General features: G+C 32.6%; 3 protein-coding genes across 3 annotated transcripts in view; all 3 read right to left on the minus strand.

Annotated features, from left to right (window-relative positions):
• The window catches only part of LOC140963037 (uncharacterized), an 18,890-nt gene extending 11,977 nt beyond the window's left edge, over positions 1-6,913 (minus strand). Inside the window, exons 1-6 of the mRNA XM_073422255.1 lie at positions 6,337-6,913; positions 6,198-6,265; positions 5,604-5,644; positions 4,012-4,087; positions 2,697-2,797; positions 817-951 (exon numbers count right to left, since the gene is read on the minus strand). Coding sequence (XP_073278356.1) covers positions 906-951; positions 2,697-2,797; positions 4,012-4,087; positions 5,604-5,644; positions 6,198-6,265; positions 6,337-6,508 — 504 coding nt within the window. The 5' untranslated portion in view covers positions 6,509-6,913 and the 3' untranslated portion in view covers positions 817-905. The remainder of the gene's footprint in view (positions 1-816; positions 952-2,696; positions 2,798-4,011; positions 4,088-5,603; positions 5,645-6,197; positions 6,266-6,336) is intronic.
• Positions 1-11,585, minus strand: part of LOC140963030 (serine/threonine-protein kinase ATM-like) — a 23,493-nt gene extending 11,908 nt beyond the window's left edge. The window contains exons 1-4 of the mRNA XM_073422243.1: positions 10,708-11,585; positions 10,444-10,594; positions 10,334-10,363; positions 9,656-9,739 (exon numbers count right to left, since the gene is read on the minus strand). Coding sequence (XP_073278344.1) covers positions 9,656-9,739; positions 10,334-10,363; positions 10,444-10,594; positions 10,708-10,901 — 459 coding nt within the window. The 5' untranslated portion in view covers positions 10,902-11,585. The remainder of the gene's footprint in view (positions 1-9,655; positions 9,740-10,333; positions 10,364-10,443; positions 10,595-10,707) is intronic.
• A 3,900-nt stretch (positions 11,586-15,485) lies between these two features.
• LOC140963065 (uncharacterized) lies at positions 15,486-18,421 on the minus strand. The gene is made up of 2 exons (XM_073422287.1): positions 18,157-18,421; positions 15,486-15,775 (listed from the first exon to the last, which is right to left on the minus strand). The coding sequence occupies exons 1-2, from the start codon at positions 18,283-18,285 to the stop codon at positions 15,674-15,676; spliced, it is 231 nt and encodes a 76-aa protein (XP_073278388.1). The 5' UTR covers positions 18,286-18,421; the 3' UTR covers positions 15,486-15,673.

The raw sequence follows: 18,421 nt of genomic DNA on the forward strand, positions 1-18,421 counted from the left end.
AGAGATTATACGTGCCTTTGACGATTAAATAATACCGAAACGACGACACTGAAGCGGAGACGGAGCGAGAGACGATCCGGGACGAAGGTGGCTCGATTTTCTTGAAATAAACTCAACAAAATATTGCTGGAAATTTCAGAGGAAAGGAACGATTGCTGAAGAAGAAGTTGGAGAGGAGAGAAATGATATAGAGGTTGATGGAGGAGAGTTTAAAGAAAAATTCTCTTCTCTCCTTATTCAAATAAAATAATAAACATGTGTGTTTTGTTTATAATGAAGGGGTGTGTGTATACGTGTATGAGTGTGTGTGAAAAGGTGTTGGAATAATTGAATATTTTAATATGTGTGCGTGGTGTGTAATAAACCACCTAATTAGTAATTATAAAGTGTTTTGAAATAAATAAATCATGCTAATAAAAATGTTAACAAATCAAAAAAATTTAATAAAATTCTAATCCCATAATAAATTTACTAAAATCCCCTAATTGATAAACTTTAAAAGTTTAAAAATCCTAAAATGACTTAATATTTAAATTAGGCTTTAAAAATATTAAAAATTCATAAATTATTTAAAATGTCTCAAACCTAACTTAAAATAAAATACCACAATTAAAGTCACTAAAAATCATCCCGGTCTCCTTTCCTCGATCCCGCCTCGAATAATCGTCTGAAACATAAAACTCAAGAAAACATTTTAACGTAGATCAATTAAACATAAATATTAAAATAATGAAATTTCATAAATTAAATAAATGCATAGATTTTACGTATACTGATTTTTTGGGCTTTACAGTAATAATTAAAAAATATTGGTACCTTAACTCTATTTTCTCACTGTGCAATACAAGATGTATAAGAGTTGTGACAATTGTTTCCATTATCCGACGAGGTTGAGGACCAGCAGACTATTTTCTCCCAGAGTAGGTAACCAATTTCCTTCCATAATCTGAACTGCAGTGACATTTTTTCCCAAACAATGTTATTTTAGAAGCAAAAGGAAGTTCAATCATATCAGAAACCGAATTGTAACAGAGCAGTCCTAGATGAATCAATATACACCAATGAAACCACACAAGGCTACTTCAGACTTGTACAAAGTAGCATTGTACAAAATGGAAAAAAGAATAAAAATTGGCCCGAGGTTAAAAAACATTATGAAATGCCCAATCTTAAAATGTGTTATTGCATTGCCATTAAGAAACATATCGTAAGAGCAAATATTAGAAAGTGTAGTTAGACAGACGAGATTATAAATGGACTTGCCCTATGTCAATGGCCGCTTAGAATAATAGTTAAGCTGCAATATATTACATAAATTAAAATATCTACTGGAATCATTTGTATATCTCAAATCTCAAGCCAATTACCACAAATATTGGAACGGTTCAGTCTTCAGAATGACCATCCCGTGTTTGGAAAAGGACGCCAATACGACGAGCTAGGCAAAGCACAACTCGATAATCCGGATCTCGGAGCAGCATAAAAAGCTTGTTGATCGCTAACTGTGTGAGATAACAATGAATAAAAGAATGACAGCTTAAGTGAGGGACTAAAGATTAATGACAGAAAGTCAAGATAAATAAATCAGCTTAACATTTTGTCAACCAAAAGTCGTGTTCCGGATAAAGATTAATCACGTGAGCAAGTTGTGGTCTGAGTAACACAAGAAGTTTAGAATGACCATACCAGCCAAAGAGACTATTATCTAAGACTTTAATCACCAAATCTCCAAGAGAAGTCAAGCACTGAAAATAAAGTGGGAGAAGTGGGAAATTCTCTGATCCCGAGGGTGAAAGAAAAAATGTGAAGCACGGGAAAAACACAAGAGAATATCGTGAACCCTGTCCATAAAATTTTATAATGTTATTTGAGAAAAAGGAAGGAAAAAATAAAATATGAAATCTTGTGCCAAAGAGAAACAACACATCAAGTAAATTTATCACAAAAACATATTGTATTTGACCAAACAAATGAAATAAGATCATGCAGAAATTAAAAAACTGTTAGCGGAAGCAAAAAGAATGAAATAAATAAAGAGGAATGAATAAAATCAAAGGATAGAGAAAATGTGGACTTCTAATCAAACCAGACCAAAAGAGGGTGATGGGTAACAAAGCAGGCAATGAACAATGTCACTCTGTTATGTACAGGTTTTCCTACTGCCCCAATCACATGGAGCTTATTAAAAGTTTACAGAGGAGCACACAGCTTAGTTCAAAAGCTTTTAAGTGAAGGCCAAGGCATATAAAAGGACTAGTGCCGCAATGGAGAATGAAGTGAAGATTGACCTTGGTGAATACGAGCAGAACATGAAATTAGCTAAGAGACCACATGCGTAGAGAACTTCTTAGAGCAGCATCTTGTCAGTTTCTACTTCCTTTATGCATTCAGGAACATGATTTTCCATTTCATTAAGCAGCTGATCTCTTAGAGTTGGTGGCAAGCGTACAAATTGACCTACAAATTGATCATAACTAATGGTGAAAATTAATCAGATATAAAAATTTAGAAAGTAGCAAAAGTAGAAGTATGTGACATCTTTGGACCAGAATCAATATCAATCTTCAACTGAGCTTCCAAAAAACCACTTGGATTGTCCTCTATTTACCAGAAACCGGATACAATTTTATAGGTTAGCCATCATACGTGAGATCAAAAGGCTTATGTGTAAAAGGATGGATTTGCAAGAATAATACCTCGGCCAATTCCTCCATAGGCTCAGCATCATAGAGCGGTGGCAGAAATCCTGAATACTCATACAGAAGAGGACTAGAACCAGCAGAAAGGGCATATGCAGCTGTCAGCGGCACAAAAAAAAAACCAATCATTCAGTGTTGTGAATTCCTATGTAATCAGGAGGTCCATCTAATATTCTAAATAATGTTAACATCCTGCACCACCTATACACACAAAAGAATAGCAAAAATGTAAAGAGATACATAAAAAGATGCAGTTCTGGGGATAAGAAAATTGATGGACAGAATTGATTACTTTCATCATATATTCTCTTCAACTATATGATTAAAATTGATCTGATGGGATTAATTTCTTATGCAGATGTACCCGAAATTGTGACAGAGAATCTCCTGCACGTGATGAAACTCATTTGAAGATTGTAAAAAAAATCTCGTTTATAAAAAATTATGATCAATCTCATCGAATCACTTCAAAATATCAAAAAAATATCAATGCCACTGTGCCTTATTTGGAAGGCACCTTCAAGTTAAGTATTGCCAAAAGAGCTAGTAACACATTCTGCCTATGACACAAAAAATCTTGCAGGTCAACCGGAACAAGAAAACGAACATTTTTAAGGTGCACGATGAATCCTTCCAATAAATTGAAAACACGTGGACACCATTTTAGAACGCAATCATTCCAAATTGAATTCAAAACCTTAAACAAAGAAAGCTGCGAAGAAGAAGGAAAATCCTTTTTCTATTGCAAAAATTTCCAAGAATTTCAAAGAAACACACAAATTTGCAGTCTTAGATACATGAAGGAAGAATAACTACCACAGTCATTCAGTACGACATATAGCAACAGGAAACAAGCACAAAATAACAACATTAACATCTCAATGAATGAAGAAAAAATCAAATATGCCATTTTAACGCAATTCATGATAATAATGGGATGGTAACCCCTTCCTTTCCACCTATTTTATGAAATATTTAAAACACCAATATTATTACAAAGTCTATAACCATGACCTTAAATATTAGAGTGAGAAATTCCACATTTTGCAAAAATACAAATTAGAACCGCAACAAGACGTCTACCTGTATGCTTCTTATGGTCATCATAATTTTTTTTAATAAGAAACTATATTTTATTAATAATATAATACGTGTTAATTACAATCAGTGACTAGTGATCATCATAAACTAACTATAGGTCATCATAAACTAACTATATGTTGTCAGAGTGAGAACAACATAGATATTTTCCAAACACTATAAAAACTTTGAAATAACACGAAAGAAATCAAAAGAAAGATACAATGTGAACCTTAATAGCCATGTTTCCACACAGCAAGGTCATTCTGTTTTGAAGAGTTGATGAGACAAGGCTCTCATAAATGTTTCTACAAAGCAAAGTTGTTATGTTTCGAGTTGGATATAAGATAAAAAAAACTAAGACAAAAATACCAAATACATGTGTGTTTGAAAAGAACTCTTGAAGTTATTGTAACAATACAAAAGTGAGTATAATGGGTTTTTACCAGTAAAGTTCTCCTGGAGTAGTAGCATGAAGTGAAGCACAAAACGGAATAAAAGAATTGAATAAAGTAGAAGTATAATGGGTTCCAAACGGTGGAAAGCTAAACGGAAATTCTCAAACAACAAAACTTCTATAGGGGATCCATCAATCGACGCAACAATTTAAAGCCAATTAATTGAATACCGGTTGTGCAAGGGATTTATTTCACAAAATATTTACCTAGATATATTAAAGGCAAAAATTAAAATAAAATATAAGAAAGAAGCATAAAAGAAGGCCGATAGTAAAGCTTCTATAATTTAACGTCGCTCGCACAAGATATTAGGAGTTGCGATTTATTTTAAATGTGTATGCCAGTTAATACACTGGTCTCAAGAGACAGCATATGATTAATATTTAGTTAGTGCTAATATAACATAACCAATGTTCACATTTTAACATATATTAAGGTGAATGCTGCTAGATAAGTAAATGTCGTCCAGAATTATGTAATACGTGTTTGGCTTGACATAATATTTGCAATGTTAGAATTATTGATTTTTTATAACTGGAGAGGCTAAAGCATCTAATAAACCGACTTTTTTTTTTAAGAAACAATATTATATTAAATAATTTAAAACTAATAGTCACAAAAAGAAGACAAGAAATCGGCAACACAAAATAAAAGAAAAACAAAAGCACTGATCATTTTTTTTTTAGAAACGAAATTTTATTATTATAGGAAAACAAAGTACAAGTAGGTGGATGAGAAATCCGCAAAAGCACTGATCATAACAACAGATATAACTTCAATCCCTCGCAAAAAAAAGGTAACAAACTGACTTTTAGTGTTGTCTCTCCATTTGACTCAACTTCTACATCATTTCAATTTTTAGTTTCGTCCCATCGGCGAGAAATATTGACATCACAATTCTATATTGAAAATGTTCTAATTTTCACCTCGAATGATTATCCCAATATCTTCGGGATAGAAAGGAACTTCAAATCCTTGTAAATATTTATCTCTCAACCAATTAGACCTCAATAGAGACAAATAATAGGTACACAAACTTTAAAAAGTACGATAATTTATGCAAATTTTACACCAAGTGAAGTTCATCAAATATTCTCTTATTTCATATTTTCACTAGAAAATCAGAGGATTTTTTAGCAACATCAACAATAAAAAGTTTGTAAAGGTGAATCCCTCGCGCTTAAATTATTGAGTTTAAATACCCTAATATCCTATATTCCGAGAAGAACAACTTTGGTATCCTGGCCATATGCCAAGAAAATAAGTTAAATAAACTGAAATCATGGAGAAGCAAACCATTTATTAGCAAATAAATCAGCAAATCAAAATATGAAAGCAATTGAAGCAAACATGTCTACAATCTTACCTCAACATTATGCAATGAAGGAGCATAAAAGCAGCATCCACCTGTCAACATGAGAGCACAAGTAACCCTGTAATACTGAAGTTAGAGCTTGAAAGTTGCTTTCAGATTGCATACATACTTGCATATGCAACCATGATTACAAATAGAACACTATACAACCATGGAAACAAGAAGAAATTTATGTTAAGATAGCATCAAGCTATTCTTGACCTTCAATTTAGGAGTCACTCATGACCAATGCGGCAATGCCATATTAAAAACACGTTTATTTTAAACATGCATTTTGTATATTGAGATTTTGTGCGAGGAAATCTGATTGAATACCTACTTTTTCCTACAATATGAAATGCAAAGTAGATTAACCATACTCAACAATTCACTATAAGAGTAAAGGAAGCGTTTCAAAGATGGTTAGCTTTATGCCAATGATGAGCTGCAGCAGCAATCTTGTTATGTATATCATCTATAAACTACATAATAAGGTGTCATTTATTTTAAAAATATGCATTCATCAAAGACTACAAAAGACAAAATCACTAGGAAGTATAAAATAATAAAAAAAAACAGCATGAAATATAAGTTCTGAGGAATCACCATAAATATTATCTGGTCTGAAAATGTTAATCTTATCAACAAGATGGAAACTTTTAGACTGCTCCTTACTGCAAGAATATAGCGATAAAAAATAAAACACTTGAGCAATTAGAAGAAACGAGGAAAAACTATAGACAACCTATCCAAGAAGCAATCAACAATAGTTTGAATTGTACATTCAGTTGTATCTTTGGAAAAGAATGGAAGTGGACAATCAGGAGCTGGAAGCTAGAGATAAAGTATGGTTCACTATAGAAACCTGCATACAAAGCGAAGAAACAAACATCACAACAAGGAAGGTTGCATCGCATAGAACGACCCAAACTATGAGGAATGGGAGGCTAAAGATGTGCATGTCAAATCTTTGCTCATCAATTCAATGACAAAGGCTGATGTTTGTGTAGTGTGGAACAGCTAAAGAAGTTTGGAATACGATAAAAAAAGAACCATATTGATGTGTCAAATTCTCCTCAAATCTACAAGCTGGTCAAGATATCATTCCAGCCACACCAAAGAGATCGCCCTCTTGCGGAAGAATTTAGTGAGTTGGACACAATTTCTTGTAACTTGATTAGTGTAGGCCAAATGATATGAAATGTCCATAGGATATTGAGAAACTAAGGAAATTTACAGCTACAGATCGGATCTGTGAAGTCTTTTAGGTCTTTACCACAATCTACGTCAAGTTAGTGATCAGAGTTGGGTTTTGGCATATTGATTCAGGGCGAGAGGGCGACTAATCTTATAGTTAACAGACCCACCATATTTATCACTCTATTGCCCCCCCCCCCCCCCCAAATGTTCATAGGGCTCAGCTCCTATGTCCATCTCAGGGGTTGGAACATCATATTTTCTCTTAGACTCTCCATTTCATCCATCTTGTTTGCACCTATTGCCCCCGATCTTAATTCTATTCTGGAACGTTTATTTCTTAAGTTGTTTAAACATGTTTTGTTTCTAGTTCAAGTGAATTATCAACTTCTGCTAAGGAACATTGCATACCGTTCAAACTAGGTTTCAGTAAAACTCCAACTGATGGCAAGTTAAGCATAGAGAACGGAACTTTTTAATTGCAAGTAAATTAGACTATTGATTCAGAAAACACTTCCACAAATTAGAATTTAAATTGGTTTCCGAGACTAAAACTTGATATATACAAGTAACAAACATAGGTTGTTATATTCATATTAGTTCATGTTTTATCACAATTTAGAATAAAAGAAGAATATTTCAAAGAAACACAATTAAATTACAAACTAATGCAAAATGTACCAAATAACATGCATCTAAGTTTCCACGTGAGATGTTTAAAACAATATTATAGGCAGTAAGTGAAATGTACCATTTGCTTCTTAATGAGTTCATCCCTTTCATGCTCAGAGATATTAGCGATAAAAGTAAAATAGAAGTTTCCACTTTCCAGCACTCTTGATCCCCTCTCCCACCCAGCTTTCTTACTGCAGTGCATTGCCAAACAATAGACAGAGAAGATATGCACAAAGAGACTCTTAACTAAAGCAGCACAAGTCTTGCAAGAACCTGGGAAAAAGAATGATAAAAACAACCAGAGCATTAAAAGTTCAAGATATTCAATAGCTAAAATGTTATCTTATAACCCTGAACTGGGTATTATCATTATCAATTCACAAATATCAATCCACATCGAGTCAATGCGACATACGACTACTCTATACTTAAATAATTGACTCGAGGTTATAAGATAAAATTTTATAAAATATTGAAAGCACAAAAAACGTGTAAAGTCGATGTCATATAATTAAATTAGTCAATGGGAAAAGCATTTATCAACTTTGTCCTGTTTGTATAGAATGCTTCCTTAGATAAACTGTGCAGCACATCACCGACTAGTTCTGTGAATAAGAGATGGATACTTGGTAAATTAAGCCGAGATCAAATGCAATATAAAGATGTGGCTACTTTACTTTTCTGCTCGTACCTTTGGCAAAACTTAAGACTATATCAAATGTCGTAGCACACCAAAATGTGGAGACGGAAGTATACATATTCTTCAATCCCGCGTCATTGAAAAGGCTTCATAGCATTCATAAACCAAAAAAACATGGGCTAATTATTTGATCCATGCCTCTCTCTTGGAAACTAATGGCTGATACTTTTTCGGTTTACAAGAACTTTTCTTGCAGGAACAGGTTGTCCCATCTAATACGAAATACAATTGCTGATTCTTTAAAAACTTTATGCGGCATCATTCAGAATAATCAAGAATTACTTCGTCTTAATTTTGACTAATGAATATATAACAAAAATCAACAAACAAATAAATGTTATGGAATTTGAAGATGAAGAAAAATTATTTTTCTATCCGAAGAATTTCAAAGAAACACACAAATTTGCAGTCTTAGATATAGGATGAGGAATAACTAACACAGTCATTCAGTATGACATATAAAAACAGGAAACAAGCACAAAATAACAACATTTGCATATCAAGGAATGAAACAAAAATCAAATCCACCATTTTAACGCATTTCATGATAGTAGGATGGTAACCCCTTCCTTTCCACCTACTTTATGAAAATATTAAAGCACCGATATTATTACCAAGTCTATAAACATGACCTTATATTAGAGTAAGAATTATACCTTTTGCAAGAGTACAAAATTAGAACTACATGTATGCTTCTCATGGTCATCATAAACTAACAATATTTTGGTAGAGTGAGAACAACTTAGATATTTTACAAACACTCTAACAGCTTTGAAATAACACGAAGGAAATCAAAAGAAAGATACAATGTGAACTTTAATAGGCATGTTTCCACACACCTGAGTCATTCTGTTTTGAGTTGTTGATGAAAAAAGGATGCTTACAATTGAGGTGACATTGCAAAATGTTGGCAAACTCCGGATAAGGCGGTTCCGTACCACATGTCAACCATTGCCAACCTGCAGAATTATTTCAAATATAAAACAAAACATATGCACAATAATAAAAAACAAAAGAATAGCAAGCAGGTCCTTACATTAGACATCATACAAACACGGTACCTCATAGATGGTCAAGAAAGTTAATGGAGTTTATTTTTCAATATCCTTAGTAAGCCCCAGCCGCCATCCAAACATAAAGACGTTTAATTAGAACATTTTTCATCAAAAAGGGAAGTTGACATAAAGTTCCAGAAAAAATATCAACGAGAGTAAAACAGAGAAAGGCAAGAAAGAGAAGCAGCGAACGTAATATGTATTAATACATTATAAGCAACAATCCAGTCCATCCACAATATATGATTGCCATAAGCCATTATAAAGAAAAATGAACAAAGAATCCTCGATTGCATCCTTCCCCACAAATGATACAACCAAATATTGCATTATTTTCTAAATTAGCATATGACTATAAATGGAAAATACTTTGGAAATGATCTTCCAAGGAACATATAATAAAATATATTTTACTCTATGCATGTAATATGATATACCTCATTCAAGGAAAAGCTGACTTCAGCAATGATTTCACACCTGGAGCAGTAAAAAACATCAATAAAGAAAGCCCAAGCAGATTCCTTCAAATCAAATAAAAAATTGGTGAGAAGAGTCTTAAGCATATTCCATCAAATGAAATACACAATAGGTCAGAAGTTAAAATGAATAACAAAGAAACTAGACGGCATTTGTGCACATAAAAAATAAGTTATAACCGATAAAAGAGTAAAACATCATAGTGTTTGTTTCAGCATCAAATTATTACAGTTTCAAATCATATCAAATTGAATTCTTTTGGTACTGCAACGTCCAGAACAGAACATCATAAGAATGCTCCAAAGTTGCAGTGTTATAATTCTGCAAGACCCTAACAAGAAAAAAATAGTTTTCTACAGGTACCAAAAGAAATCATTTTGAAATGAAGGCAAAAAGAAAAACAGAAAACAGAAGCTCTCCTCTCCTTCGATGAAGAGGTATTGATATTAAACAAATTAAAAGAATAAGAAAATATGAATGCATCCACCACACAGGGAAGAGACAAATAGAGTACAGGAACACAAATTGGCACTGGATGTGCTCATTTGATCAAGCTCCTTGCTCATCACATGATTATTCACATCCACGTATTGTTCTAATAAAAGAGAACCGTCATCCACAGCCCTAGTTAAACTTACTTGCAACTTCCCATAGCAAATAAGACAATCCTGTTGATGAAGGACAAATTAGAAGTATTGCAAACGTTTTACTACAAATCAAAAAATCAATTCAGTATTGCTCAAGATACATTTAGACTTTGATCATGAGCCGCAAACCAGTACCGAAACACAAAATGATTTACTGCTTGATGAATTTCCATGGATTTGCCACCTAAATTTGGTCCTATCCTCTGATAAATATGTATTGATGCACTCCACAAGTTTGCGAGAAATTTTTCCCTCATCCGTAACATGCAAAAGGAAAAAAATTATCCATTTGTCAATTATTGCAATAGCATAACTATAAGAAATCTGTAAGGTGGAACATGACTAAAAAAACATCGATGTGTTACCTTGCATGAGAAAAAATTCCAACAAAGCCCAAAATAATGTTATCTTGAAGATCATCGGGAGTATCTCCAGTCGGGTTTTCAAAAGTGGATGAAGTGTCAAGGTGGAGCAGAAAACCTCTTCTTTTGGGTTCAATCGACCGACATTTTCTGCACTCAGACATGTTTCCATGTAGAGAAGCACAAGATCTGTCCATGATTGGCACAACATAATGAGAACAGAACTTTACGACATTTTAAAGCAAGGATCCATTTGCTGACAAGCAACTATATACTCTTGGATCACTTTTCCAAGATAAAGTAGTATCTAGATCCGACTTACCAGATTATTAAAACTTGATGTTTATTATTTTATGTTATGTAGATGTTCTTCATATTAAATCAAATAATTTAAAATATTTTAAAAATTTTAACACAATTAAGAAACAAAAAAGAGTAAAAGAAAGTGTTTCAGTGCTATTGAATTAGCTATGCACAATCTTGTTGCTCCAACTTGAAACTTGAAACCTGGAATTTGCCCGGTTGGAGACCCTCTGAGGTAGCCCTACACTTCAAGGCAACGAGAGTCACATGGATGTCAAGTTAGTGCATGGCAGACTCATCAATGCATGAAGTGACATGTTTACTTAAACCCAAGTGTGACCCCATAAAACAACCAAAGGCATAACACTAATCATGTCGAAAACAAACACAAAAGATCATGGGATGATTAAGCATCACCCTTGTTTGATAAATTTTCATCAATATTTAGTCGCAGATAGTTGGACGTGTCAAAATTCAACCAAATTACAAAAGTATCTAAGCTATTCACTACACGAAATTTTGTGAATAAACAACAATATCAGATTGCTTTCATTTACTGAAAGAAACAAAAACTTCAAACTAACCTGAACACCCATCATCCTGGGACGAGTCTTTGCAAAAATTAATTTCGGTAATCTCTTCTTGCTAGATGAGATCTCGTATGATACACAATGAATTGATATTTTGACAAGAAAAGGCCAAGTCCAGCAGCACAAAAAAAAGCAGTAAGCAACTGCACACCATCAATTTCATCCGAAGCAATAAAAACAACAAATTCTTGCACGCGGTTGTACATGCTTACAGTGTAGAACTTCGTTAGGCTTGAGCACTCAAGTTATCGGACAAATATGTACAGATCTGGGTTTCCAACAATGTATTCAACAACTTAACCCCTTCCTAAAATCATCATAAATCAAAAAGATTAAAAAAAATTAACATTCTCTGAATATCGATAATTTCTAGAATTGAAGAGGCGGATACGAAATTCCCTTCACGGTGCTTCCCTTTAAACTTAATTAGGGAAATTCCACCCATTCACTCACGGCCATTGATGATAGGTTGGCGACGATCTATTGAATGTCTCTGGAAGTGACTCTAGGTTTCTTTACAGAGAAATGGCGGTAGAATCAAGAGATGCTCGGGGAGGAAGAACTCGGTTATAGGCGGGGTAGGGGTATTTATAAACTCAAGAAGAGGAGCGGGAGAGAGAGCGGTTATGGAATTGTACGTTGTGCAGGAAAGGAAACTTTCCCGTATATAATGGCATCTTAATATATTAACGTTGCACGGTAAAGACTTTTATAAATAATAATAATAATAATAATAATAATAATAATAATAATAATAATAAATAATAATAATAATAATAATAATAATTAAATAAATAAATATGAACAAAATTTAGGAAAATAATAATATATTAAAACTGAAATTTTATTCCAAAAATACACTAAGATAGATTCAACAAATTTATATTTATATTAAGAATAAATACAAATATGATTTTGGTTGTTGTCTTGAAAATTTCACCTCAAATTTATATATATTATTAAATAAACAGTCCATGATTTTAAATCTAATAATATTTTATAATTTTATGCGAGAATTAAAATGAACATTTTTCTTAAACTTATCTATATACCATTATGAAATGTGTTTCTTAAAAAATTTCATGAAATTTACCTAGATCCAAACACTCTCCCACCCCCAAAGAGAAATAACCATTGTTATATCGATACACACACTTTTGCAAGCAATGCAAGTCAATACCCAAAGAAACACCGAGAACCTAGACACTGAAAAAGGTAAACTTGCAGCAGGCAACGCAATTGCCTACCCTCTCATCTTCCATGGTAAGAATTTTTTAAAAAAAAAAGAAACAAGTTTTGCCCCATTCCCACCCCTAAAACTTTATAATCTAAAACTTCTATGCATTTTTATTTAGGCCCTTATTTATAACCCTCACGAAGCTGATACAATTCAAAAGGCTGATTCAAGTCCCAACAAAATAACAGCTAACAAATAAAACGAACCACAGAGAAAATGGACAGCGCACGGTTGTCAGGAATTAAGAGGCGCAATTTAATTTAAACACAAAATAAAACTAACATAGAGTCGAGCTCGAGCCCGAGAGTTCACAATGAAGATTGATATTTTGTACTGATATTTTTATTTTTCAAATCATTCCAAATACATTTGTACTGATATTTTTATTTTTCAAATCAAAAAATGAGTCGAGCTCGAGCCCGAGAGTCACATAAACGGCTGATATCGAGCTCGCGAACATGCTCGTGAGTTTATCCTTATGCTTGAGCTCGAAACCATATATACTTTAAATGACCCGAGCCCGAGCCCGAGCCCTAGCCCGAGCTTGATACCGTTCTGTCCTGCTTGATTCGTTTACATTCCCATTTTGCACCAACCGATTATGTTTGTGGGCCACTTGAAGAATAATGCTTACAAAGAAAGCAGACATTCACAATGAAGACTGGTTTCAAATTTCATTATACATATATTTTCATAGGTTTACATGATTTTCCATCAGCTTTTAGGTTATTTGTCTATTACTTTATTATACCTAAAACTAGGGAAGCATTCCCATCTATTATAACTTTTCTTTCATGTTCTTTGATGTTGTTTATCCTCCGGTGTCAATCCTCATTCAGAAGTTGTGAAGGACTGCTTTGCGAGCATTACTTCTTCAAGTGGCCAACAAACATCATTGGTTGGTACAAATCCACATATTTCAGTGCCACCTTATGATTCTCAAGAGTGATACTTTATAAACGTTAAATTTTCTTTCTTTTCAATTGTGGCAATGTATTACACAAAATTTGCAAGTTTTAGTTATTTATGAATGAATTTACACTTTTCTGTATTATTTTAGCCTTAGTTTATAGAGATTCATTCTATTATATGCTTGAGCTCGATTCTATCTTTGGCGAGCTCGAATTCGAGCTTTGTTGTATGCTCAACGAGCTTGAAAACAAACCCGCTAAAGACATCAATTTGCATGTGCAATCCCTTCGCAACTTTTTTTTCAATTTTTTACTAACGTCATTAATATACTAGACGTGTTTTATTTGTACTCGAATTTTTTTGCCGATTAGCATTTCTCCACGTTTTTGTAAATGTAATAAATGTATTTTCTTCCGATTGCTTTAAGGAATTTGAAAGCATATTCGTTAATAATCATAAGTATTTTTTTACCATTATTATATCAAAAAAATTTGAAATAAACTGCCTCAAACATGTAAAAATATTTTAGATAAAAAAAAACAACAACAACAACCAAAATGCTTAGCTCCTTTGTCAATTAAATGCTCAAACTTCATAAATCGTTGAATATTCATGTTATTCATGTTTTTTTAATAATAGAATGATTTATAACATTCATTTAAATTTAGCTACTAAAATGGTATCAAATATCATAAAAATAGTTTCTATTTTTAGATTTTGAATCGAAGAGATGATATGAGATGTGTTCGTTCGTATTTTTATTGATAAACCACAATATTTAGTCGATATTATAGAGTATATGATAACAATAATTTCGACATATATGGAAATCAAGCTTATAATAATTTTTGGTTTTTTTATATGTCCATTTTTTTGTATGACACACCTATGTTTTCTCAATATTTTCATAATCATCATTTTCCACCCTTTTGGTAAATATAATAATTAAAATAATGTTAAAGTTACAACAAATATATCATACAACGATACAATTATATCGTTAGATTTTATATTAAATGTATCATGAGATTTTGATAAATATAATTTTTGTATTGAATTTTTTGTGTGGTATAAATTTAGTTGTATTGTAACATTACTCGAATCATTATTGTCATACCATTTTTAATAAGTTAGAAAATTATCTTTATTCCAGAAACTAATTATAAAATTGGACTGAACTAAAATGATATTTGTGTCAAACCTCCAATTTTACCTTTGACATATTTATAATTATGATTTTTTTTAACCCTTTTTAAAATTTTAATTTAATGATTATGATTATCATATCGTCTCTAAAAAATTATACAACTATCTATATTTACTAAACTAATTTTACGAAATCATAAAAACTTAAAAATATTGATTATATAAACACACAATGCGTACGCAAAAAAATAATAATAATAATAATAATAGTGTTGCTTTTTGACTTATTGATCAAATATATCAAATGAATCATTGATCGTAACAGTTACATTTTACTGGTACCCTATAAGATTCTTTCAGTTCTTTACTAGCTCTATTTGCAATATATAAAATAACTAAACCAAAAAATCCTGTTTCATTTACAAAATTTTGTTAAAATTGAATTTCTATATTCGTCTCAAATTTGAAACTGGTGTTAGATACATTCTAAGCCACCGCCAAAAGCCCCATTTCATATGACTATAGTAAATGTATAAAATTTAACCATGCTCGAGTTATTCAGAGTTTTTTCCGGTAAGAAAGATACGTACACATTAAATTAAAACTTCCTAAATTTACAAGGCTTGTAAGATAAAACGAGCTCATATCCTTACCGAAACATTATCATACAAAAGAACAAGCATGAGTAAGAACAAAAGGTGTTGTATACGTTCAATACTCGTACATGAAACTTTTGGTTTATTCTCGAAGATCACTAATCACATGTCAGTTAAGTGTGTAATCACTTCTGATCTCTTTTTCTTGCTAATTCTCGAGCCATCTCTCTCATTTCCTCCGGTGATGGAGGCCTTGGCGCTTCAGGAGGGTACACGACATATTGACGCTTCACATTAAATCAACAACATGATTTAGAAAGCTTAACAAAAAATAATGCGTGTTGGACTTCATATAGCTAGCTAGATGAATAAATAAAATCATAGCAAGACAAATGCTAAAGAATTATGTGACTTAATTAAGCCTGCAAACACATGGAACCACTGGCTAAGACAGTCTAAACTAAGCTCAGGCCTCAGTTGAAGTCAAGCTCGAGTACTTGAACTCAAGAATCAAGATACTCTTTTTAAAATAATCATTTTACCCAAAACTGACATGATTGAGGGTATTGATAACTAAGTTTATAAAAATCTATGAATATTTCAACAATATGCTGCCAAAACTCAAACTAGATTGATTATCGAACAAGCTTGAGTTATTTGAAAATTCTGGACTTGAGCTCGAATACTGAATTACTTGCATTGACTTAATTCAGTCCCTTATATTACTATCTTAAAAGGTTTTATCCAAAATAGAACCAGGTTCAAACAATTTTTGTGTCACGTAAAATAACAATGCCCGAAAAACATATACAAGTATTAGCCAACAATGTCTCAATCAGCCGCGGCATAATTTTTTTTAAACAAACCGAATTTCATGATTCTACACCAAGTCAGTATAGCTTTAGCTGCTACATATGTTGAAATAATGGCCGAGTTTAACCAATTTAAAGTACAATAAAAAATTTCCCTGCAAACAATTATCTGTCATCCCTTACTAACTTCTCATTTGATTTTGCATATGAATGTGGATTGTTTTACATTTTTACATCATTTTATGGACAAAAACACTTCTCCAAGGTGGTTCTATGGCCTATTGTGACACTCATAGGACAAATGCAAAACACCTTTCTCCCACGTTTGCTTATACATACAACAATATAACCTTCACTAAAACTACATGGTAAAGAATAATAATAACTCAAAAAAAGTGGCACAAAGATTATTTCCTCAAATTGAAAACTATATTCGATTAGCTTCAGATCGTTATAGTGGGCAACACCATCATGTTTTCCAGATACAGAAAGCTATTTTTTGTTTGCTAAAAAGCACCAAACTATTTCTATCCAGTAATCCTTGAATTTCCCAGTCGAATGTAAAATGTTCCTGGTATTCAATCTATTTTGTACTCTTTATACAGAGCAAGCTAAATCATTTATGCTAGAAACCATAAAAGTCTTCCTACCACTTTTGTTGCAAACTTTTCAGAAGCCAAGTAGAACATTAGTCATATTTTATCTGAAATTCAACTACCATGAACCATCTGGCAGTTTTGCTCTTTAAACGTAGAGCAAGTAGCTTCATTTATGCTAAAGCTACACTTTTTGTTCAATTTTGATACAATTCGAATATGCTGCTTCGAGTAGTGTTTGACTCCAAGAATTCAAGCAAGAAGAAAATTAGCACAGACGGGGGAAAGGGAGGAAGAACACAGAGAACCAAGAGACAGGAGAGGAGCCAAGGAAAAGAAACAAACTAATATTTCTTATTTCTATTCATTCCAAATATAACAAACATTACATGCATATATCGCTAGTAAGGACTCCTAACAAACTAATAATCATACTAATTTCATCAAATTGCATTATCATTGTCAATACTATAATAACCAAATATTCATATGTTACATTTGTCATTTATATATATATACATATATATTCCTAATATTAATACCATAAGAAATTAAGTATCAAGAAAAAACTTCATGAAATTTACCTAGATCCAAACACTCTCCCACCCCCAAAGAGAAATAACCATTGTTATCTCGATACACACACTTTTGCAAGCAATGCAACTCAATACCCAAAGAAACACCAAGAACCTAGAAACTGAAAAGGGTGAACTTGCAGCAGGCAACGCAGTTGCCTACCCTCTCAACTTCCATGGTAAGAATTTTTAAAAAAAGAAATAAGTTTTGCCCCATTCCCACCCCTAAAACTTTATAATCTAAAACCTCTATGCATTTTTAGGCCCTTATTTATAACCCTCACGAAGCTGATACGATTCAAAAGGCTGATTCAAGTCCCAACAAAATAACAGCTAACAGATAAATTTCCCTTCTCTAGGAGTTCAATTTCAGAACATGAAATGGAATTTTGTCAAATCAACTTACATGAAAATTTCAACCTACACAGCAGGCATAACTTCGTTCATGATCTCATACACTACGAGTAGAAACTGAAGCAATTTAAATACCAATCACAAACTGAAGCTAAAAAACCATAACATAACACATGGGTCACCTTAAAGTATTAACTTGAATAACCAGAACGAATACCCTCACAACCCATTTCAGAAAACAAAACTTCCCACTTACCTCCAACAATTATTGAACTCTCCAATTAAGCAAGAAAAAAGATCTTTAAAAAACAATAAAACAAAAAAATCTTACCTTTCCCATGAATTTCTGGAGATTCTTGGCGTTGTTGGCGTAGAAATACATTAGCCCAATCGGAACAGTGACATATACTGCAAATTTCGCTATTTCTAAAATTCCCTTTGAAGTTCCCAAAGACGACATTGGAGTGAACTTCTTTTTATCAAAATTTGAAGTGATCGGAGAGATCTCTCAGTATATGGGACTAGGGATGAGCACGATTCTTCCAGAGCGCATAACCCCTGAATAATATTTATTGCGTTAGACACTGTGATTTTTA

Source organism: Primulina huaijiensis, chromosome 2 (assembly GCF_012295235.1).
Source record: "Primulina huaijiensis isolate GDHJ02 chromosome 2, ASM1229523v2, whole genome shotgun sequence".
In the NCBI taxonomy this organism is placed as follows: domain Eukaryota; kingdom Viridiplantae; phylum Streptophyta; class Magnoliopsida; order Lamiales; family Gesneriaceae; genus Primulina; species Primulina huaijiensis.

Bases quoted from the DNA above. Each gene is read 5' to 3' on its own strand.
- LOC140963065 (XM_073422287.1), bottom strand. From the start codon at position 18,285: ATGTCGTCTTTGGGAACTTCAAAGGGAATTTTAGAAATAGCGAAATTT. The intron at 15,776-18,156 runs GTAAGATTTTTT...TTTAATGTGAAG, and splicing joins TCCAGAAATTCATGGGAAAG to CGTCAATATGTCGTGTACCC.